Here is an 18,734-nt window from a genome sequence, read left to right as displayed (position 1 = left end):
AAGCTTGTTAAGGTTTTTCATGCCAAAAGTACTGAAAACTTCTCGATATTCAGATAATAAAGCTTCATAAGGTGCTAGGTCCTCGCCAGCAGTAAGTTTAACAGTATCAACTATGTGTTTTTCATTTATGTTATCTGCAGTATATTCTCCTAGACTAATCTTCAAAAAAGCAAAAAAAGAACTGTCTCCGAGGTTGTTAATATGTTGTTTGACCTTTAAATAGTTATCTAGAGGTCAGTTGTTATTGTTATAAGCCATTTTTAACGAAAAAGTTGCTGAAATTTTCTTGGGAAAAAATGGTCCATATGATCATCAGAAAGAGTTCCCCTTATCAGGAATTACAAAATAGACTTGGAGTATACATGCCACCCAAATTATTTTGGACTGCCGTAATTATAAGTAAAATCCCAAATTCAATTATGACATCCCAAATTATTTTGGCACTTTACATAGTAAATTATATATAAACCGAATGAATTATGGCATCCCAAATTATAATTATGGCATCCCAAAATAATTTGGACAGCATGTATAACTTGAAGTAAATATAATATGAACTATATTCTTGTATTATCTTTGTGAAATATTCTAAATAAATTTGATGATATTAATTTAGGTTTCACCTACAACTATTAATGTGGCAAGAAAATATGCTACACTTAATAGTTCAGGATGCTGACAAATAAAAAAACTTATAATTATACGTAGCCTACTTTTTACTAAAGAAATAGAAGACTAATTTGAAGCTTTTTTTTCAGACAAAGCAAATGTTAGTATAAGTTTGTATAAGGTTGATCTAAAAACTAATCATCTGATTCTTTACCTGCTTGATCAAAAAGAATCATTATAGAAAAGATTTTCAGAAATTTATCTTAATAGTATGAAAAGAATGGCATTTATAGGACAGATTGAAGATGGTCCATATAGGTATTGTGAAGATTTGGAAGGGTTGTGTTCAATTTGTGCAGAATATGGATATGAAGTATTTGATGATTTAGCTAAAATTATAAGATTGCATGTATTATTTTTTACATTTTTTTTTTTAAAAAAAAAATATAGAATAAATTATTACAAGATGTAGAACTAATTATACGTTATATGAAAAGAGAATATGTATGTGAAATTAGTATTGAAAGTAATGGTCATACTGAACATGATGAATATATTGGTCACTGCTTACCTTATGCATTTGGTGAATGTAATAAGATGCATAGTATAAGGTGTTCGCATTGTCCAAAACTTTATTCATTTTTTGATAAATTGGAATCAATTCTCCCAGCTGAAGAAATACAACTTATAGACGATAAAAAAGAAAAATTACTTCATTATTTGGCACATCGAACATGAAAAGTATATCTTAATACACAAGTTCAAGCAAATTTATTAGAATTAAATAATGATGGGGCTATACTTATTGTTGACTATAAGATGCGTATACCAAAATTAGCACGAGAATCCAAGTCTGAATTTTTTGGAAAAAAGGGTTGGACTTTACATTCTATATTGATGTATACCAAATCGAAAAATGAAAAACTAAATGTGGCCGCATTTGACTACTAGTTAGCAGATACAAGACAGGACACATAGTTTACTGCTTCTTTACTTCACGCAGTATTTGAAGTTATAGACAATAAGCCAAAATGGGTTACATTAATTTCAGATAACGGACCTTATTACCACAACAGTGAAATGATGATTATAATGGCACATTGGAAGGATTGGTACGATATTGAAGTAAAGAGTTGAATTTTTTTGGAGGCTAGAAAGGCAAAAATGGCTATAGATTCTCACTACATACAGGTCAGATCTAATAAATATATAACAATTATTATTTTTTTGAGTACTAAAAATGGTTCACATAGATTATGCATGCCATTAAAAGATATGTTAGAATTGGGTTTGAAATTAGAGAAGGCAGTGATATAGAAAATTCAATCAAAGATTTATATAGTATATCAGTAGGGGAAATAAATCCTAATCGTGAAAAAACTGATAAAAAGATAAAATCATTGGTTGGGATATCTAATATGAATAAATGGAAATGGCCAATCAATGGACCATTTGCAGGGTCTATATAAGCACGTACCTTGCCAAATATAGGTAGTTTTACCAATTATTCTTCTATACAAACACGAAATTTATCAAAAATTGAAATAATGAAACCAAATTTAATAATTTCTACACCTTCTGTGCCAAAATCTTTGTGGACTATACCAGTGCCGAATTCTGGTGATTTTTTTCTAATTTATTACTCTATAAACCCAATAATTGCTAAATTATTCAATTTTTAAATACCTCTTCTAAGCGTCTACGAATAAATACACCTAATGAAAATTTAGTGTAAATTAACAATAGAATTGTAGATATAGAAAATAATTTCAAGTAAGAAAACTAACTTTATTTTATATTACTTGTTTTTAAACTGAGTTATATATAAAATAACTAAATTAACTTCTGCTTATATTATAGTGTTAATGCAGAATTTCAACTTGCATCTGGATAGGCGTTACATCAGGAAATTTGTTTAGACATAATTTAGTGTAATATTTTGAAGGTGGTGTAAAATTTCGAAATATTACACTAAAAACGTAATATTACAAAGTTTACGCTTTTAAATTTAAATAATTATAGTAATTTAAGAATATCTCGCTATCTACTGATCCAATCAAGACGATCTATAACTTATTGGAATCAGCTCATCAAGACGAATCAAATGGTAGTAAAATCGCATTTCTACAGTTGATAGAACGCTCTATAGTATACAGTCAACTCTCTATAAATGCACGCCCCTTGGGACCGGACATAGACGTGCACTTACAAAGGGTGTGTAATTATATAAAAATTTAAATTTTACATTACAAATATGCAAAAACAATTTATTATGTTATGAATTAATAATTCTTTATTATGTATTATGTAATTATGTATTAGTTTTAATAATGAAAACAAGTATCAAATAAAGTATTGATGTATAGTGGTTTGTGTTTGTTTTTTCCTAACAAATTTTTCAATCGTATTAACTAATTTTATTTGCTCATTTGAATTCTCTTGTTGAAGTAAATATGTGTGCACAGTATTCAAACTTTTCAATGCCACATTAGTACCAACAGTTACTATCTTAGTACTATCATCAATTTCGTCCAAATCATTCAAATCATTAGTATTTTCTTCAGATTGTTTTTTAAAAATTTCTATAAATTCCGTAATATCCTCAGGAACTTCATATACAATATTTTCTTCAGGAATATTTAGGAATTCTTTCGTTCCCATTGAATTAGGAAGATTTATAATTTCAAGCATCCTGGAGATTTCATTAAGTACAAGGTCATCAGCTTCGGTATCATCAGTTTCAATATGATTCTCAGCTCCAATATTATCGCTTTGATATCGTAACAAATCAATGTATTAGAAAGAATCTTAGTGTGATTCCAACATTACTGATCGTTTCGTTGTAACTTCATTCCATGCTTGGATGATATACTGAATTACTTGTAAGACGCTCATCTTTAAATCTTGTATGTATTGACCGGCTTCAATCTGTTCTAATATCCAACTAAATAAAAGAAATAATTTAAAAAATAATTAATAAAAAAAAATTAATAATTAAATATTATCAACAATCATTACATACTGAATATGATAATAACGATAATGTTTTTTGAAAGACATAATTATCCCAGAATCCATTGGCTGGATCTTTGAAGTTGTGTTTGGTGGTAGAAAGTGAACATCAACATTTAAAAGATTCAAACCCTCTATCTTGTGGCTTGAACAGTTATCAAGCAATAGCAGAACGCGTTGACTCATAGCTTTTGGCCAACCTGTCGATCAAAATCACGAAGCCAATCTTGAAAAAGAGTTGTAAGCATCCATGCCTTATTATTATTTCGGTATGTCATTGACAGGTTGCGAATATTAATGTTTTTAAAACACCGTGGATTTGCATATTTTCCAATTATTAGGGGAGGTAATTTATGTGATCCATCAGCATTTGCACATAAAGCTATAGATAGACGTTCCTTATTTTTTTTACGTCCAGAAATGCGTCTTGTAGCTAATGTTCGATCTGGTTCTAATCTGCAAGAGTATTTTTCAGTAAAGATATTAATAAATTATAATAATAATTTGATAATATACCGATAGAAAAGCCCTGTTTCATCCATATTATAAATCCTCTCAGGTGAATAATTAGCACATTTTTCACGCAATATTGGTAAAGCTTCAAGAATTGCAGTTTGATCAGCAGATGCCGCTTCTCCTTGAAGCTTTTGCTGACAAATTCCATTACGCCTCTTAAATCCTTGAAGCCAACCATTAGAAAATTGCAATTTATTTTCAGAAATTCCTAACCCTTCTGCTATTAGTTTAGCTTTTTCAATTAAAATTGCATCACTTAAAATTGCTCGGTGCTGATAATTCAGCACAAACTCCTTTAGAGCAACCTCAAGTTCTGGATAGGTGACAGGTTTATGCCGCTTTTGATTTGGTTGAATAATTTCGGTTGAAAGTCATTTTTCTCTTGTTTGTAAAATTCGTGTTATTGTAGTTTTGTCAACTTCAACTCCCCATTTTTGTTCAACCCAATTTACATAGTGAGCTCGATTCTCTTTAGTACTATTAGCATAAAGACAGAGTTCATACTTTTGGTTATCAGTTAGAGTAATTTTTTTTTTAGGTGGCATATTTCGAAACGACGTAAAAAGAAAACGCAGCACTACGTACCGCAGCGCGTTATAGTATTTATATATAAAATATTACTTAGGGGTAGAGATAAGTACAATAACTTTATTTAGATAAATTACTTAATAATATGGATTTCGTACACTATAATTAGCCTTAAAAGGATTTACACGAACCTACATTTTATTTATTTAGGTAATTTCATTGGGCTCGGCCAAAACTATAATTGCACAAAGTCACGTGAGTGCATTTAAGTGGAAATTTCTATATAATCGGGATCAGAAAATCATTGCACGGTGTATAGAAAAAAGGGTGCATTTAGCACTAATTCCCCAACTCGGGACCAAGCTGAGCAGTGCATTTAAACAGGGTGTGCACTTATATAGGGTGCATTTATAGAGAGTTGACTGTACAATAAAGTTTTAAATTAATAGAAAGCCATCTATCGAACATAAAGATGCGATTTTACCACCATTCGATTCGTCTTGATGAGCTGATTCCAATGAGCTATAGATCGTCTTGATTGGATCAGTAGATAGTGAGATATTCTTAAATTACTATAATTATTTAAATTTAAGAGCGTAAACTTTTGTAATATTACGTTTTTAGTGTAATATTTCGAAATTTTACACCACCTTCAAAATATTACACTAAATTACGCCTAAAAAAATTTCCTGATGTAACTACAAATTCATCAAGATTATTGGGTTATTATTCAATTAGAAATGCAAAAGTTTTACATTTATTTTAGAATAATTATACTAAAAAAATATTAAGGAAATTGTAGTTACTTATAAGAATTGGCTTTTAAATTTGTTAAATGGATTTTTATTAAACATGTTATAAAGGTCATAATATTTAGTTCAAATACTAATGTTAATAATAATAAATCCAGTAAGTTTACCAAGAACTTATTGTTAATTATTATTATTTTTAGTAAGATATAATAAATCCAAATTAACTGAAAATCAAATAATAAAGAAAAATTGAAAATATGAAAAATACAGATTTATTCAATGTTTAAAGAAAGAGAAAAGCTAAAAAAGTGAATAGGAATTGTAAAATAAACATATAATAAATTCTAAATGATAATATAAAGTGTTTTACTGAAGAATTTTTATAGGTAAAAAAAACTTTTAAAAAGATATATTTGTATATGATCTGATAAGTATATACAAAATAAATAAGTTGTATAGAAATAATTTTTTGATAAAGTACTTATTAAAGAAGAATCAAACACAAATTATCTTAATTTTTATTAGAAATTAAAAAAAAAACATGTATTTTTAAAGAGTATTGTTATCTTAAAATAATCAATAAAGATTAATAATATGGTTAGCATAACTATAAATCATCTGAAATATTTTTACTAATATGTTTCCATCCTTTTAGATATTATTAATAATCAAGATAATGTTTAATTTACAAAAAGTAATTTTGTAAGATCCAGGTATTTGTATATTTATAATAGGTTATAATCCTAATGGTTAATTAATTGAGTAAGTAATAGTAAATTAGTAATATTGAATTGATAAAGTATTTAAATTATCCAAGAAATATGACAAATTACAGAATAACAAGAATCTTGCTTTGGAAAGAATAAATAAGAGAAATAGATTTTAATTGGAAAAAAAGATGCTATAAATTATATAATAAATTCATAATTTGATAAATGAATGCTATTATCAGCTGATATGGTTATATCAGAATTATATATGAAATTATTTTGCTATCTAAATTTAAAACATTATATATAATGCTTAAGAATAAAAGAAAGATTCAATCAAAAACAGCTCATGCAATATTATTAACCTGATCTCAAATATTTCTTTTGCACGAGTTAAGGTTAAGAGAGTATAAGTATTGCAAGGTTATTAAGTGCATTGAGAAGTACACTTTTAAGACATGTGGGTATTGCAAATAAATCAATGGCAAACTGGATGGTTCTAAGACTTTTTTGTGCAATTTGTGCATGGAGATAGATCAGAATGTAAACCAGGCAAGAAACATCTTACTTAAATTGTTAACAGAGGGTCAGGTTTTGGCCTGACTTTGGAACTTGAACCCTATATAGGATACAATATGACTAACTCTGTTCATTCATGTTAAATTCAATTTCAGGGTGGCTCATACCTTCTTTTTATTTATAAAAAGATGGGACGTCTAAATCATATGATTACAATTGTAATGCTGGCCAAAAATAAATTGAATTCCGAGTAAACCTTTATTTATAAATTCTAATTTACAAAACCAAGAAGAAATTTACAAAGTTTCTATTTCAAAAAAAATTAATATTTACTAATAGGGATATTACCAACAAAAAAAGAATAATTTAATACATTTTATAGGGATATTATAATTAATTTTGAATATTTTGTCCATCTAAATATTCTTGTCTGGTTGCCTTCCATTCATTAACTCTTTGGATAAAAGGTTCAATAAATCTTTTATCATTTATAACCGAAATATCAATTAAATGATGATAAGTATTTAACAACTATAATACAATTATTTTTTTTTAAAAAAAATGATAATTAGTAAAATACATATTGTTACCCATTTTACTAAAACTATAAATATCTTACCTGATTTCTTAATTGTTCTTGGTATTTAACTTCGCTGAATCCGGTACCAGTTAAATTATCAACATTTTCCAATGAAGTAACAATAACTTGTAATATTTTACATAACATAACAGTATCACCATACTTAGCTCTAGTTGTTGGTGTCGATAATGCTAAACATGCATTGATACGAACTTTAAAATTCTTTGATGTTTGCACTACTCTTATTAATGCTTCATATAATTGTACCGACCAACTATTTGATTTTGATCCTATAGGAAAATTTGGATTACGTAACATATTTGCTGCTGCATAGCATGCATTCCATCGAACCTTTTTATACATATTTATAAAAAAAAAGAGATTTTAACAAGACAACATTTTTTAAATTTAGTTGGATAAAACGTATACCTTTAAGGTTCCAGATTCAAAATTCTTAATTAAAGATAAAACTACGTCTTTTATCAATGATCTTTCCTCTCGTTCTAAGAAATTTGTTGGGCTCACATGAATTATACTACCTAATGCTCTAACTCCATTAGGTCTTACTTTCTCATTATCATTTGATGCTGATAATGCCGCCTTTACTATTCTAGTCCACATAACCTTGATCAAGAATTCAGTATTTGTATTTGACATTCCTTGATTATTGGCAGGGTTACTAACATAATATTACAAGTCATTGTAGATAAGTACTACTATAAAATATTTTATCATACTTTGAAGCTACGTACCTTAATAATACCATTGTATCACATAAATTTCCTAATGCCCAACTACTTCTGACTCTAACCAAAATGTTTGGATCTGCCATTTGTTGAATAACCGAAAGTGCCATATCAGAAGCAAATGTGTCCTATTATATATAAATGTATAATATGAAGATATTTTTCCTAAAGAATTCATAAATAATTAAATAATATACCTGTTGTAAAATAGGAAATAATATATAAACACCAAGACCTCTGCATGCTGCTGCTCTAACACCTGGATTTTCAAATTTAGAAAATCCCAACAATGTTTTAGTACAAAAATTCCTTTTTTCTACCTATATAAAATTATAAATATCAGAGAAGGTTATACCATTATTAAATGATAATAAAAAGTATACTTACGGATAATGCTGAAAATACGTTAGATGGAATATGTGACATAAAATCACATGCTAAAGCTCTAACAGCATGACAATCATCAATTGAAGAACCTTGGATATGTTGAGTAATTACAGAATCCCACCATAGAAATACTTCCGGAATAATTTCTTTCTGAACCTCTTGAACCTAAATAGAATGATAAGTGAAAACGTCAATAGTTCCTAAGATTGATTAAAATAAAATATTTACCATAATTCTCTCATCATCCCCTCCAGTATTTCGATTACCCCCACCAAATGCTGCTTGTTCTTTGGCATATTCTACCAAAAATGTCATTGCAGCCGTTCTAATTTTTTCATCTTCACTTGCAAGATCAGCAATAATCAGAGGATTTATATGTTCCCATTTCAGACTACGAAAATAAATGAATAAATCGATAAATATCTTTTTGAAATAATTTTTTTAAATAAACATATTAACTACCTGACTATACTAAAATGAGTTCTTGCACAAGCGCATAAAATTCCCCACGATTCAATTCTTACAACAGGTGATTGTTCCTTACTTCCAATTACCAACACTAAATATGAAAGAAGATTCATTTCTTCATGATTTTGGAAAAATGGTAATTTTGTAAAATCGGCAGATGTTCTATTAATAACTTTATCTAATAACAATTTATCTACTTCTTTGATACATGCTTTGCAATCCATAATTGTTGATACCAAAACCATAGTGGCAAGTCTAACGGCATTATCTGTAAATTTCATTTAAATTAATTTCATAGTTTAAATAAGTTGCGTTTGTAATTCGTCACATACCATTATGTACCAAGAAATTTGCAGTTGTGTGATAAGTGCGAGATAGATAGTTTGAAGATAACCTATCATACGCTGCATTATTCACTAAAACGTTGCAACACTTATATTGAAAAATTAAATTAATAATAGAAAATGAATTAATAACACTATTTCTATATTACATACTTTTAATAACTGAGCTAAAACAGTAATATGATCCTCTCTCAAAATAACTTGACATAGTCCAGCATGAAGTTCTCGTACAATTGTTCCCAATTTCGCAGATAATGAAGTGAAAGAAGTTTTAACCTCTCTAAAGTAATGAAAAAATTAATTCGTATCTAAAGAAAATAAGTTATTCTAACATAAACCAATACTCAACCGATCATCTGCAGCGGCTAAATACTGCTTTGAGCCATCAATCATTGTACTGATTATGGAACAAGCAAGTATACGAACTGTATGTATAGGTTCACATGCAATTATAGTAAATAATGACGGAGAAGATGTCTCAGTAGGTTCTGTATAGGGAAAAAAATGACTCCAATATTGATATAACTTCTTTGGTGAAGCCTACGAAAAAGAATACATATATATTAACAAGACAAATAATTTGTCGTCAAGTGATAAGATTAAAAAATCTTACCCTCGCAATGCTCTGCAAGCATCCCAAAGCATTTGCTCGAATTCGAGAATCTTCGTTTCTAAAAAAAAAAAATATCCTGTGAAATAATATCCCTACAATTTTCTATTAAGTCGATTATTGTTTTTTACCTTTTGCGAAGGGACTGCGAATATTCTCCATCAGATATTTCTGAATCGGAGCTTAACCATGAACGTCCAATAGATCTCATTCGACTGTGCTTTCTTGAGTGTTTCTGATTTGACGGTCCAGAGTTACGTACACTTTTACCTGCTTCTATTCGAGACCGGTCTATATTAATAAAAAAAAAATTTTAATAAATTAATGATTTAGTCTTTCTTTAATATTCGTTATCAGTAAAACAAATATATATAATTTGATTTGATTTTGATATTATTACCTATGGATACCTGAAGTTTTTTAATATCATCAATATTATAAAAAACATATTTCCTAATTATTTCTATAGTTGATCCAAAAGGTTCAGCCAACACATTTTTATCTTCTATTACAACAAATTGTAAAGCTCTAAATGTGCTACTTATAATCTGAAAAAAATATTTAGGTTAAAATCAAAAATGTCTTTTATGTGTATAAAGAATATCATTTTAAAGTCAATATTTATAAATACTTTGAGATAAGCTGCTTCATCATCAGAAGGATTTGGTGAGTTTAGATTTGTCAAGAGTAATTCATAAACATCTTTATATTTTCCTTGAAACTTATTTCCTGTACGATAGCATAAATTGCCTAAACAATTTATTGACATTCGTCTAGTTTCTAAGTTTCTATTAACTTCTCTGGCAAGTGGTAAAAGAATATTTAAAAGTTGTTTATGTAACTATAATGTACAATTTTGTTAGTTAGAGTGAGATAAAATAATAGTAATAATAAAATTAAAAAATATGAGTTACCTTTTGACAATTCTGTCCATTTTCATATAAAACTTGACTTATTGCTCTCAATATATCAACCGCATAAACTGTTTGGGTAGTATTATTAAAAGATTGGATCAAAAATAAAAGTACAATTTCCAAGGGTGGTTGTTCTGAAGTTGTACTATTAAGTTGAACCTAATTAAAATAAATTAAGAAATAAATAACTTAAAGATAAATGAAAAAAAAAACAATTCATTATAAATAAATTTCTTATACCAAGTGTTTATTACAGAAATTAAAAATAATTCTACTGAATCTTGTAGCTAAAATTTCTTCAGAAGGATTAACTGTACGACAACCAGCAATTAAAAGTTCTAATAAGTCTTCAGTAAAAGTATTATTTGTATTAAAATTTGTTGATAGTAATATTTCTACAATTTGGTCTAAACTTGGCGGTGATGCTTTCGAATCTGATGGATAATTTGCTCTTAAAACTTTTTTTGCTATATCATTAAATGAATTTGATGTATTAGATATATTATTAATGTTATTAGCAGCAGAGACACCGTTAACGACTGTTGAAGTTGTCATATTTACTGTTTTAACTTGTGTGAATTTTTCAGAGAAAAAAAATTCGAGAAAATATATCTATTTAAATTAATACTCAAATAGGCAAGAAAATTAGTGTAACAGAACCATAACAATATATTTCATTCTTTTGAAATCTAAAATGAAAATCCTTTTTTTTTAATCTATTCTTTTTTATCGAATAATGAAAAAGATAACGTCATCACAGTATCACCAAAAAGTAATTTTTGAGCAAAACCATCAGTTTAGCCAGCAAAATTTGACCGGAATTACAACTCAAGCTCCAGCAATTCAAAATTCAATCTAATTCATTCCCCTTTCTATTCCTATCGATTACCAAATTATTCTTATCATATCAGACATAAGTATGAGCTTCTCATGCGAAATTTTAATTTTTACATTAAGAGAAACGAGACTTCAATTTACGTGATATTTATTTTTATAATATCACTTCGTAAAGCGAAATATCACTTTTGGTATGAAGTATCACTTTTTTAGAATATCCGATTTTGTCAATGACAATCCGATATAAAAAAGGGTGCAATTGCTGGAATTTTTAAACAATTTCTTCCCTATTTTTAAAAAAATAAAAAATTAAGTTAATAAATAAATAAAGATGACTTCAAAAGTTAATTCAAGATTATTTCAAGAATTGACAAATGATTTAATAAATTTACTTGAAAATGATGATGAACATGATGTTATTATTGAAGCAGGTGAGGGAGAAAATACACGAAAATTTAAAGCTCATTATTATATTTTAAGAATGAGATCACCGTATTTTCGTCAAGCATTATCAAGTAGATGGGCAATTAAAGAAGATGGAAAATATATTTTTAAGAAACCTAATATCACTCCAGAAACATTCGATACCATTCTAAGGTAAATTAAAAATGGATTTTTTTTCGTCATTAAATGCAACTTTTTTTTTTTTAAAAAAAAAATGGCACCTTAAATATAAACTAAATTATAGGTATATTTATGCATCAACAATTGATGTAGAAAAACTTAATGAAGTTCAAATTGTAAGTGCTTTAGGAGCAGCAGATGAATTATGTCTTAACATTTTAGTTGAGGTCTTACAAGGAGAATTATTAGAAAGAAAATATTTATGGATGGGTAAACAATCTGTATTAATTTATAATGCAGGACAAAAATATCCAACATGTACAACACTTGCTGAAACAATGGAAGAAGCACTTTATCAGGAACCAGAGTTATTATTAAAATCTGAAGATTTTACAGCATTAGAAGAAGATACTGTTATATGGCTTTTACAAAGAGATGATCTTGGTATGGGCGAGTTAGAACTTTGGAAGCGTATTGTACAATGGGGCATAGGACAACTAAAAACAACCATAATGATACCTGACGTTGCAAGATGGCCTGATGAAGATTGTGTTGGATTAGAAATAGTTTTACGTCCATTAATTCCTTATATTAGATGGAGTAATATGTCTCCTGTTGATTTTGAAAGACAAGTTCATGCTTATAAAAGGATTTTACCTCAAAAAATGTATACTCCTAATACTAAGCCAATGTATGTAATAACAAAAGAATATACTCATTATCATGCAAGAATTCAATCAGTTCTTATTAAGCCTTCTCATGCAGCCAAAATTGCAAGTTGGATTGATAGATTAGATTCAAATGATCAGAATTCATTTTACACGCCGTCAAATATACCATATTATTTCAAACTTGTTGTACGCGGAAGTCGTGATCAAGAATTTCGTCAAACTACTTTAACAAGTAATCAAGCTATTGTATTAATCAAACCTGCTAACTCAGATGAAATACTTGGTGGTTATAATCCTTTAACTTGGAGTAAAAAATCCATTTCTTCAAATAAAGATCAACAAGATAATTCTCCTCTCAAAGATAGTTATATTTTTAGTTTAAAAAAGGATCCTGGTGAAGAAGATGTTTTAAGTAGAGTAATTGATCCGAAAGATTCTATTTATTGTAATGTTTATTGTTCTCCCGTATTTGGCAAAGGTGATTTATTCCCTAAAGGTCATTTTGAAATTGGTCAGCCTTGTGGATGCAAACAAACTAGTTATGAAAAACCATTACGTACAAGTACTGAACAATTTTCTATTGAAGAATTTGAAGTTTTTCAGGTTATTAAAAAACAGGAGAGACATAACGTTTGATTTAGTTATGGTAACTTATTATTAATTTACATTGTAAATTAGATTTCATATCAATTTTGATAAAATTTTTGAATAAATTCATTATTTTTAATATAAAAAAAAATGGAAAACGATATTTTAATTGTTAAATCGAATATTTCTCGATCAAAAAACTTCCTTTTATATAGTAAAAGGAAATAAAAAAAAAAAATGTCTAGATTTCAACAACTCCATTTACCCAATTATTTTCCAATTCTTTTCTAACGATTTTAACAATTTCGACAAATCTATCCTCTAATCTTTTAGCCAGCATTCCTAATTCATTCCAATCGCCAAAAGCATTATCAAATGACATCTCATTTTTCTCTTCATGCATATTCATACCTTCTTGGTTAGCTTTAGAATTAATATCATTTGGTTTTTCATCAAGCATTTTAGTTAATATATCATAATCTTCTTTTATAAGATTTAATTGATTGGTTAAATCAACTGATATTATAGGTTTTTCTTAATAGTTTTAAGAATCATAGTTGTGTAAGTTTGATATTTTAAATAAAAAGGAATTAAATTTAATTTACGAATAACTTACCGGAATGATTATTAGTTATCCTGGAGACTAATTCAACTGAGTCAACGGAATCATCCTTTTGAACTTCAATACAAAAATCTTGTAATCTTGATAATAACGCTTCTTCAACAAGTAACAATACTTCGGGTGTACGACATGTAATTTTTATTTGGACGGGAATCGAATTAATCGGAATTTTATTCTCGCATTCTATCGGATTTACTATATAAGAGAATTTAAGGTAAAATAATTTCAAGATTTTCATAAAAAAAAAATTTTCTCCAGCTTACATTTTTTCAAATTCAATATTACAGGTTCTAGGCTTATTGATGTTGTAAATATTGCATAATCAACAGATTTAATTATCTCTTTTAACTCATCTCTAAGTTGGAATATAAATTGTAAGTCGATTATTTACTGATGATATCTCAAAAATGAAAGTAATAAAATATAATTTACGTTTCAACGTTTTCTCCTAATAACATTGCTAAAAATCGTTTCCAAGCTTCGTCATCATTAATTAAAATATTATTATTATCTTCTAAATCGATTGTTTCTACAATATCACTTGATCTCAATAAAAATTTTATAAATGATGAATTAATGTTTAATGAGGAAATAAAATCCGAATAAGGTTTAGTTTTCTATGTATATATATATAAATGAGAAAAAATTAAACGATCAGAATTACAACAATAGAAGCAACAACAAAAAAAATCCTTTACCTCAGATCCTTTATTTAATTTATTTATTAAATTTTCAATAGATCTCCTAAAATCATTTTTTGTGGCAAAAAAATCACTATCAAATGGTGTGATAAAATCAGGCAAAGAAGGATATACTGTAAAATGACGCTCTTCTTGTAATCTTTGTAACACGTGTTGAGAACATGGTTTTATAAAATCCAATATGTCATATTGCAAATTCATCAAGGGAAAATATGTCGCTTGCGCTAATTTTTTTTAAAAAAAAAAAATTATTAGAAGAGTTGTTATTTATTCGAATTCTATGATTTTTTATACTATATTTACGTTTATATTGAGAGTCGTTTGTATGATCTATTGGTGATGGAGGTGCAAAACACAATGCAAGTTTAATGAAAATTGGAAAATGTAAAAATCGTAAATTTATTTCAATATCTCGTTCCCTACAGAAAAAACAAATTAAAATTCTAATAAATATCGCAATAAAAATGAAGAGAATATTTGTTTTTACCACGTAGTAGTCATATCCAATAATGACACAGAATAACATAAATTCTCTCGCTTAGTTTTTTCATTATTTGAAGAATGAAAAGATCTATTATTTGTCATAGTAACAAGTACTACAAAGAATCTTAAAATTAAGGACATTCATATTATTACTTAGACTTTAAAATATGTTCTTATTTATTTAAGGATACATGACCACCATTTTGACCAATCAATTCCAATCCTACTTGTTAAGCGAATTCTTAAAAATATCCTTTGCGTAATGCTTCCATTCATAGAACATGGCAGAGTTATCGGAAAACATTCAACATTTAATGGAGAATTATTTTTATCCAATTGTCCGGCTTCGCGTTTTTTATAAACACGTTGTAATTCCTGAACGACTTCATTACGAGCGATAATCGCAGGATTCAATTCCTGATATGAATGAAGCAAATTACAAACCAAAATATCAAACAATTACGTTTTCTTCCGAATTCGTACCTCATTAATTTTGTCCAATATTGCTTGTTTAGATGTCAATTCTTTGATAATAGTCGTTTGTTTTTGAATTTCATTCTTCAGTTGTTCAACACTCATCATATGCTTTGGAGTTTGATCGCTAAAATAAAAAAAGATATGTAAATATCTTCTAATTTTGCAATTTTACAAAAATTGCTTTTGTATGGACCTTGTAAGCGAAAATTGAGAGCGAATTAATCTTCCATTGACTGTCAAAGCATAAAATATTCCATCAGATGAATTTTGTTCTGAAGTAATATAATGGCACAACCTAACGGTTCCTTTTGGAAAAATTACGGGAATTGTGTGTAAAGAAACAAGCTTTCCTATAATAAAATAATTTTTAATTTTTTAATAAATAAATATTCATGTTCGTAATAATTCATCCTTTTTATAAAGTTCTTATACCATCTGAAAACATATTTCTATCAAAATTTATGACAATTATTCGACCTTCTCCAGCTGTTACTACCAACCGATTCTACGAATAACGAAAATAATTAGATCTTTGTTCAAATTATTTTTAATTTCTTTTGAAGTAACACCTTATAGACAAAGGACGAATGAACTGGATTGGGGACATAGTATTCTTTATAACACAAAGTCAGAGATGAATTACTATCATATCTAGCACTTGATAATGATATCGTTCCTTTCGCACTTTAAGATAAAGGAGAAATTAGCTAAGGTTTTATTATTAATTTGAATAGTTGTATACATACCCAATTAAAAGCAGAGCATTGTGAATATTACTCAAATTAGGTTTAGGTCGAAGCAAAGTAGATTCAAATTTGGTTCTTTCAGGGTCTTCATGTTTTAAATATAATGTATAAATGGCTTGAATAGGTTGCTATAAATTTTAATAAAAATTTTTAGTGAACAAATATGAATGAAGATGATGCAATTTCTTTCCTTTTTTACCTACTTACTTTTAGCGAAGTAACTGTGTCTGATTCAACCTCACCTTTACAAAAATAATGAAATGATACGATGCCACTTGAATGGCCAGTTATTAAGAGATCTGTTTCATAACTAAATATTTTTTTTTTTTTTGAATAAATGAAAGTTAAAAATTGAAAATACAAAAATAAGATAAATCAAAATTACTGTGTGGATCTAAATATAGCCTCGGCCAATTCTTTTGAAATAAGTGTAATATTTGATGGCCTTTTGACTGATTCTTTTGTTGAATCATGAATACGAAGTGATTTCATAAATTATGTTAAGGATAATTAATAATAAACATATATTCAAAGAACAAATATATTATAAAGGATATCATTCAAAAAACATGTAGCATTTTTTGTATCTTCAATATCATTGAATGGAATAAATAAACTATTTTCTGATATTATTCTATCAATTAATGATAGAAATCCAATTTCTCCATCTTTTGTTCTAAGTAAAATTCCATCATCATTAAATAAATTACAAGGGAATAATGAACAAAGTCCTTCTTTTGAGAAAATTAAATATTCACTTCCGACAGTAAATACAGGAGGCGGGACAAACAAACAATAACTGTTCTTATTTGGCTGATAAATATTTTGTGAAGAAAATTTTGATGATGTACTGCCAACTTCATTAATTTTCCTGATTTGTCTTAATTGTGTTGGCAACGCTTCTTTGTTATTTTGATGAGAATCAAAATCCCTGATACAAAAGTTTTTAAATTATTCTTTTATTTTAAAAAGATTACAAAAATGTTATGCCAAACGAACCTCTTATTTCTTTGAACATTAGATTGGATTCTCCATATGGATCCATCTTTTGTTAAAACCAAAAAGGATATGTTAACACTTGATTTTGCAGGAGAGTTATACAAAAAATCTTGACATATATCAATTGGGTCAAAAGGAAATTTCCAAATTTCTTTGAGAGTCTCTTTATGAAATACATGAATTTTAAATGGAATTATTTTAATAACTATCCAATCTTGATTTATTCCTATATGTTTTATTATAACATTGATTAAAGGTCTAGGTAAATTGTAAATATTAAGAATTTTCGTATCCATTAGAATAGATTACACTCATTACAGTAAGGTTTGGAAAGAAATCGTCATTATATATAAAAATTTTTTAAAAAGAGACGTGCCGATTAACTTAAAGAGGAAATTTAAAAGGTGCTAATGTATTAAAAAGTAAACATTCATAATGTAAAATCATACACCCAAGGTATTCAGATCGATCTTGATAAGTCAGGTGATTGTTCAGCAATAAAAATAATGCAGTATATGTCTATCAAGAAAGTAGAAACACACCTATTAAGATCATTAATCAAAGTCTTGGATGTTTCGAGAATTTGATCGGCAAATGATGTTGGTAAAGGAAATAACGCGATAGATATTTATCAACAAAAAAAAACTGAGCATAATTGTTTACATTTCATATTGGATTAATTGTTATAAAAAAAAAAATTACAACAATGCTAAAGCAATTAAACAATTAATAGAATTGATCTTTAATATAGTAATGATCGAAAAGTGGACTTCTCAAAAATTAAAGGATTGCATGTTTAAATGCGAGCGAAAATAGAAATTATATTGTAAGGGAGAAGATAAGTCAATAAGGTTGGACGTAAGTATGCGAATAATAATAAATCATGAGAATTTTTAGAACTTTATATTGTTTATAGCAAAAATTTCATCACTTTAAAGCTAAATAATTAAATTTTATAAAGTAATATTAAAAGTAGTGTAATATACACTACCCTCCCAAAAGTATCCGGTCAAATAATAAAGATTATATTTTTATTAATAATAATTAGTATTTAGTTGGCCATCCATTGTTTTTAATGCATGCTTCAATTCGACGTAGCATGCTCTCAATTAAATTAATATAAGTTTCGGATGGAATTCTTTCCCACTCTTCTTTTAGCTGTTAATCCAGTCGTGTCCTAAAATTTCCAAAAAGTACCATTACAGACACGATTGTTCGATACAAGAATTTTAATTCTGATAGCTTCATGTTCTTTCTAAAGGCCAATAATTTGCTCAAAACTCACTCAACTCACGAGTTTTTCCCATTTTAAAATAGCCAAGTGGCGTAGTGAACAAAAAAAGTAAAGATC

At 27.7% G+C, this 18,734-nt stretch overlaps 4 protein-coding genes across 4 annotated transcripts; 2 read left to right on the top strand and 2 right to left on the bottom strand.

Annotated features, from left to right (window-relative positions):
- Window positions 1-880: 880 nt before the first annotated feature.
- OCT59_021561 (uncharacterized protein) lies at window positions 881-1,347 on the top strand (the record flags this gene model as incomplete). The annotated part of the gene is made up of 2 exons (XM_066146608.1): window positions 881-982; window positions 1,060-1,347. 2 exons carry the CDS (start codon window positions 881-883, stop codon window positions 1,345-1,347), a joined length of 390 nt encoding a protein of 129 aa, XP_066005727.1.
- Window positions 1,348-7,039: 5,692 nt separating this feature from the next.
- Window positions 7,040-11,250, bottom strand: OCT59_021560 (uncharacterized protein; the record flags this gene model as incomplete). Its single annotated transcript, XM_066146607.1, has 17 exons — window positions 7,040-7,177; window positions 7,266-7,577; window positions 7,656-7,905; window positions 7,979-8,100; window positions 8,170-8,292; window positions 8,360-8,524; window positions 8,588-8,750; window positions 8,822-9,095; window positions 9,160-9,259; window positions 9,325-9,451; window positions 9,521-9,711; window positions 9,785-9,842; window positions 9,913-10,072; window positions 10,182-10,329; window positions 10,413-10,622; window positions 10,696-10,854; window positions 10,936-11,250. The coding sequence occupies 17 exons, from the start codon at window positions 11,248-11,250 to the stop codon at window positions 7,040-7,042; spliced, it is 3,015 nt and encodes a 1,004-aa protein (XP_066005726.1).
- A 547-nt stretch (window positions 11,251-11,797) lies between these two features.
- On the top strand, window positions 11,798-13,497 carry OCT59_021559 (uncharacterized protein). Its single transcript, XM_025322659.2, has 2 exons — window positions 11,798-12,129; window positions 12,221-13,497. Exons 1-2 carry the CDS (start codon window positions 11,864-11,866, stop codon window positions 13,401-13,403), a joined length of 1,449 nt encoding a protein of 482 aa, XP_025165788.1. The 5' UTR covers window positions 11,798-11,863; the 3' UTR covers window positions 13,404-13,497.
- Window positions 13,498-13,596: 99 nt separating this feature from the next.
- On the bottom strand, window positions 13,597-18,659 carry OCT59_021558 (uncharacterized protein; the record flags this gene model as incomplete). The annotated part of the gene is made up of 17 exons (XM_066146605.1): window positions 17,384-18,659; window positions 16,942-17,315; window positions 16,770-16,866; window positions 16,592-16,694; window positions 16,385-16,512; window positions 16,208-16,322; window positions 16,071-16,143; window positions 15,832-15,988; window positions 15,645-15,762; window positions 15,353-15,578; window positions 15,166-15,274; window positions 14,982-15,097; window positions 14,676-14,902; window positions 14,410-14,594; window positions 14,241-14,332; window positions 13,972-14,172; window positions 13,597-13,889 (listed from the first exon to the last, which is right to left on the bottom strand). Exons 1-17 carry the CDS (start codon window positions 17,677-17,679, stop codon window positions 13,597-13,599), a joined length of 2,910 nt encoding a protein of 969 aa, XP_066005725.1. The 5' UTR covers window positions 17,680-18,659.
- Window positions 18,660-18,734: the final 75 nt, after the last annotated feature.

Source organism: Rhizophagus irregularis, chromosome 30 (assembly GCF_026210795.1).
Source record: "Rhizophagus irregularis chromosome 30, complete sequence".
Lineage (NCBI taxonomy): Eukaryota > Fungi > Glomeromycota > Glomeromycetes > Glomerales > Glomeraceae > Rhizophagus > Rhizophagus irregularis.
The sequence above is the reverse complement of the archived record's forward strand: the minus strand, read 5'-3'. Positions and strand labels throughout refer to the sequence as shown.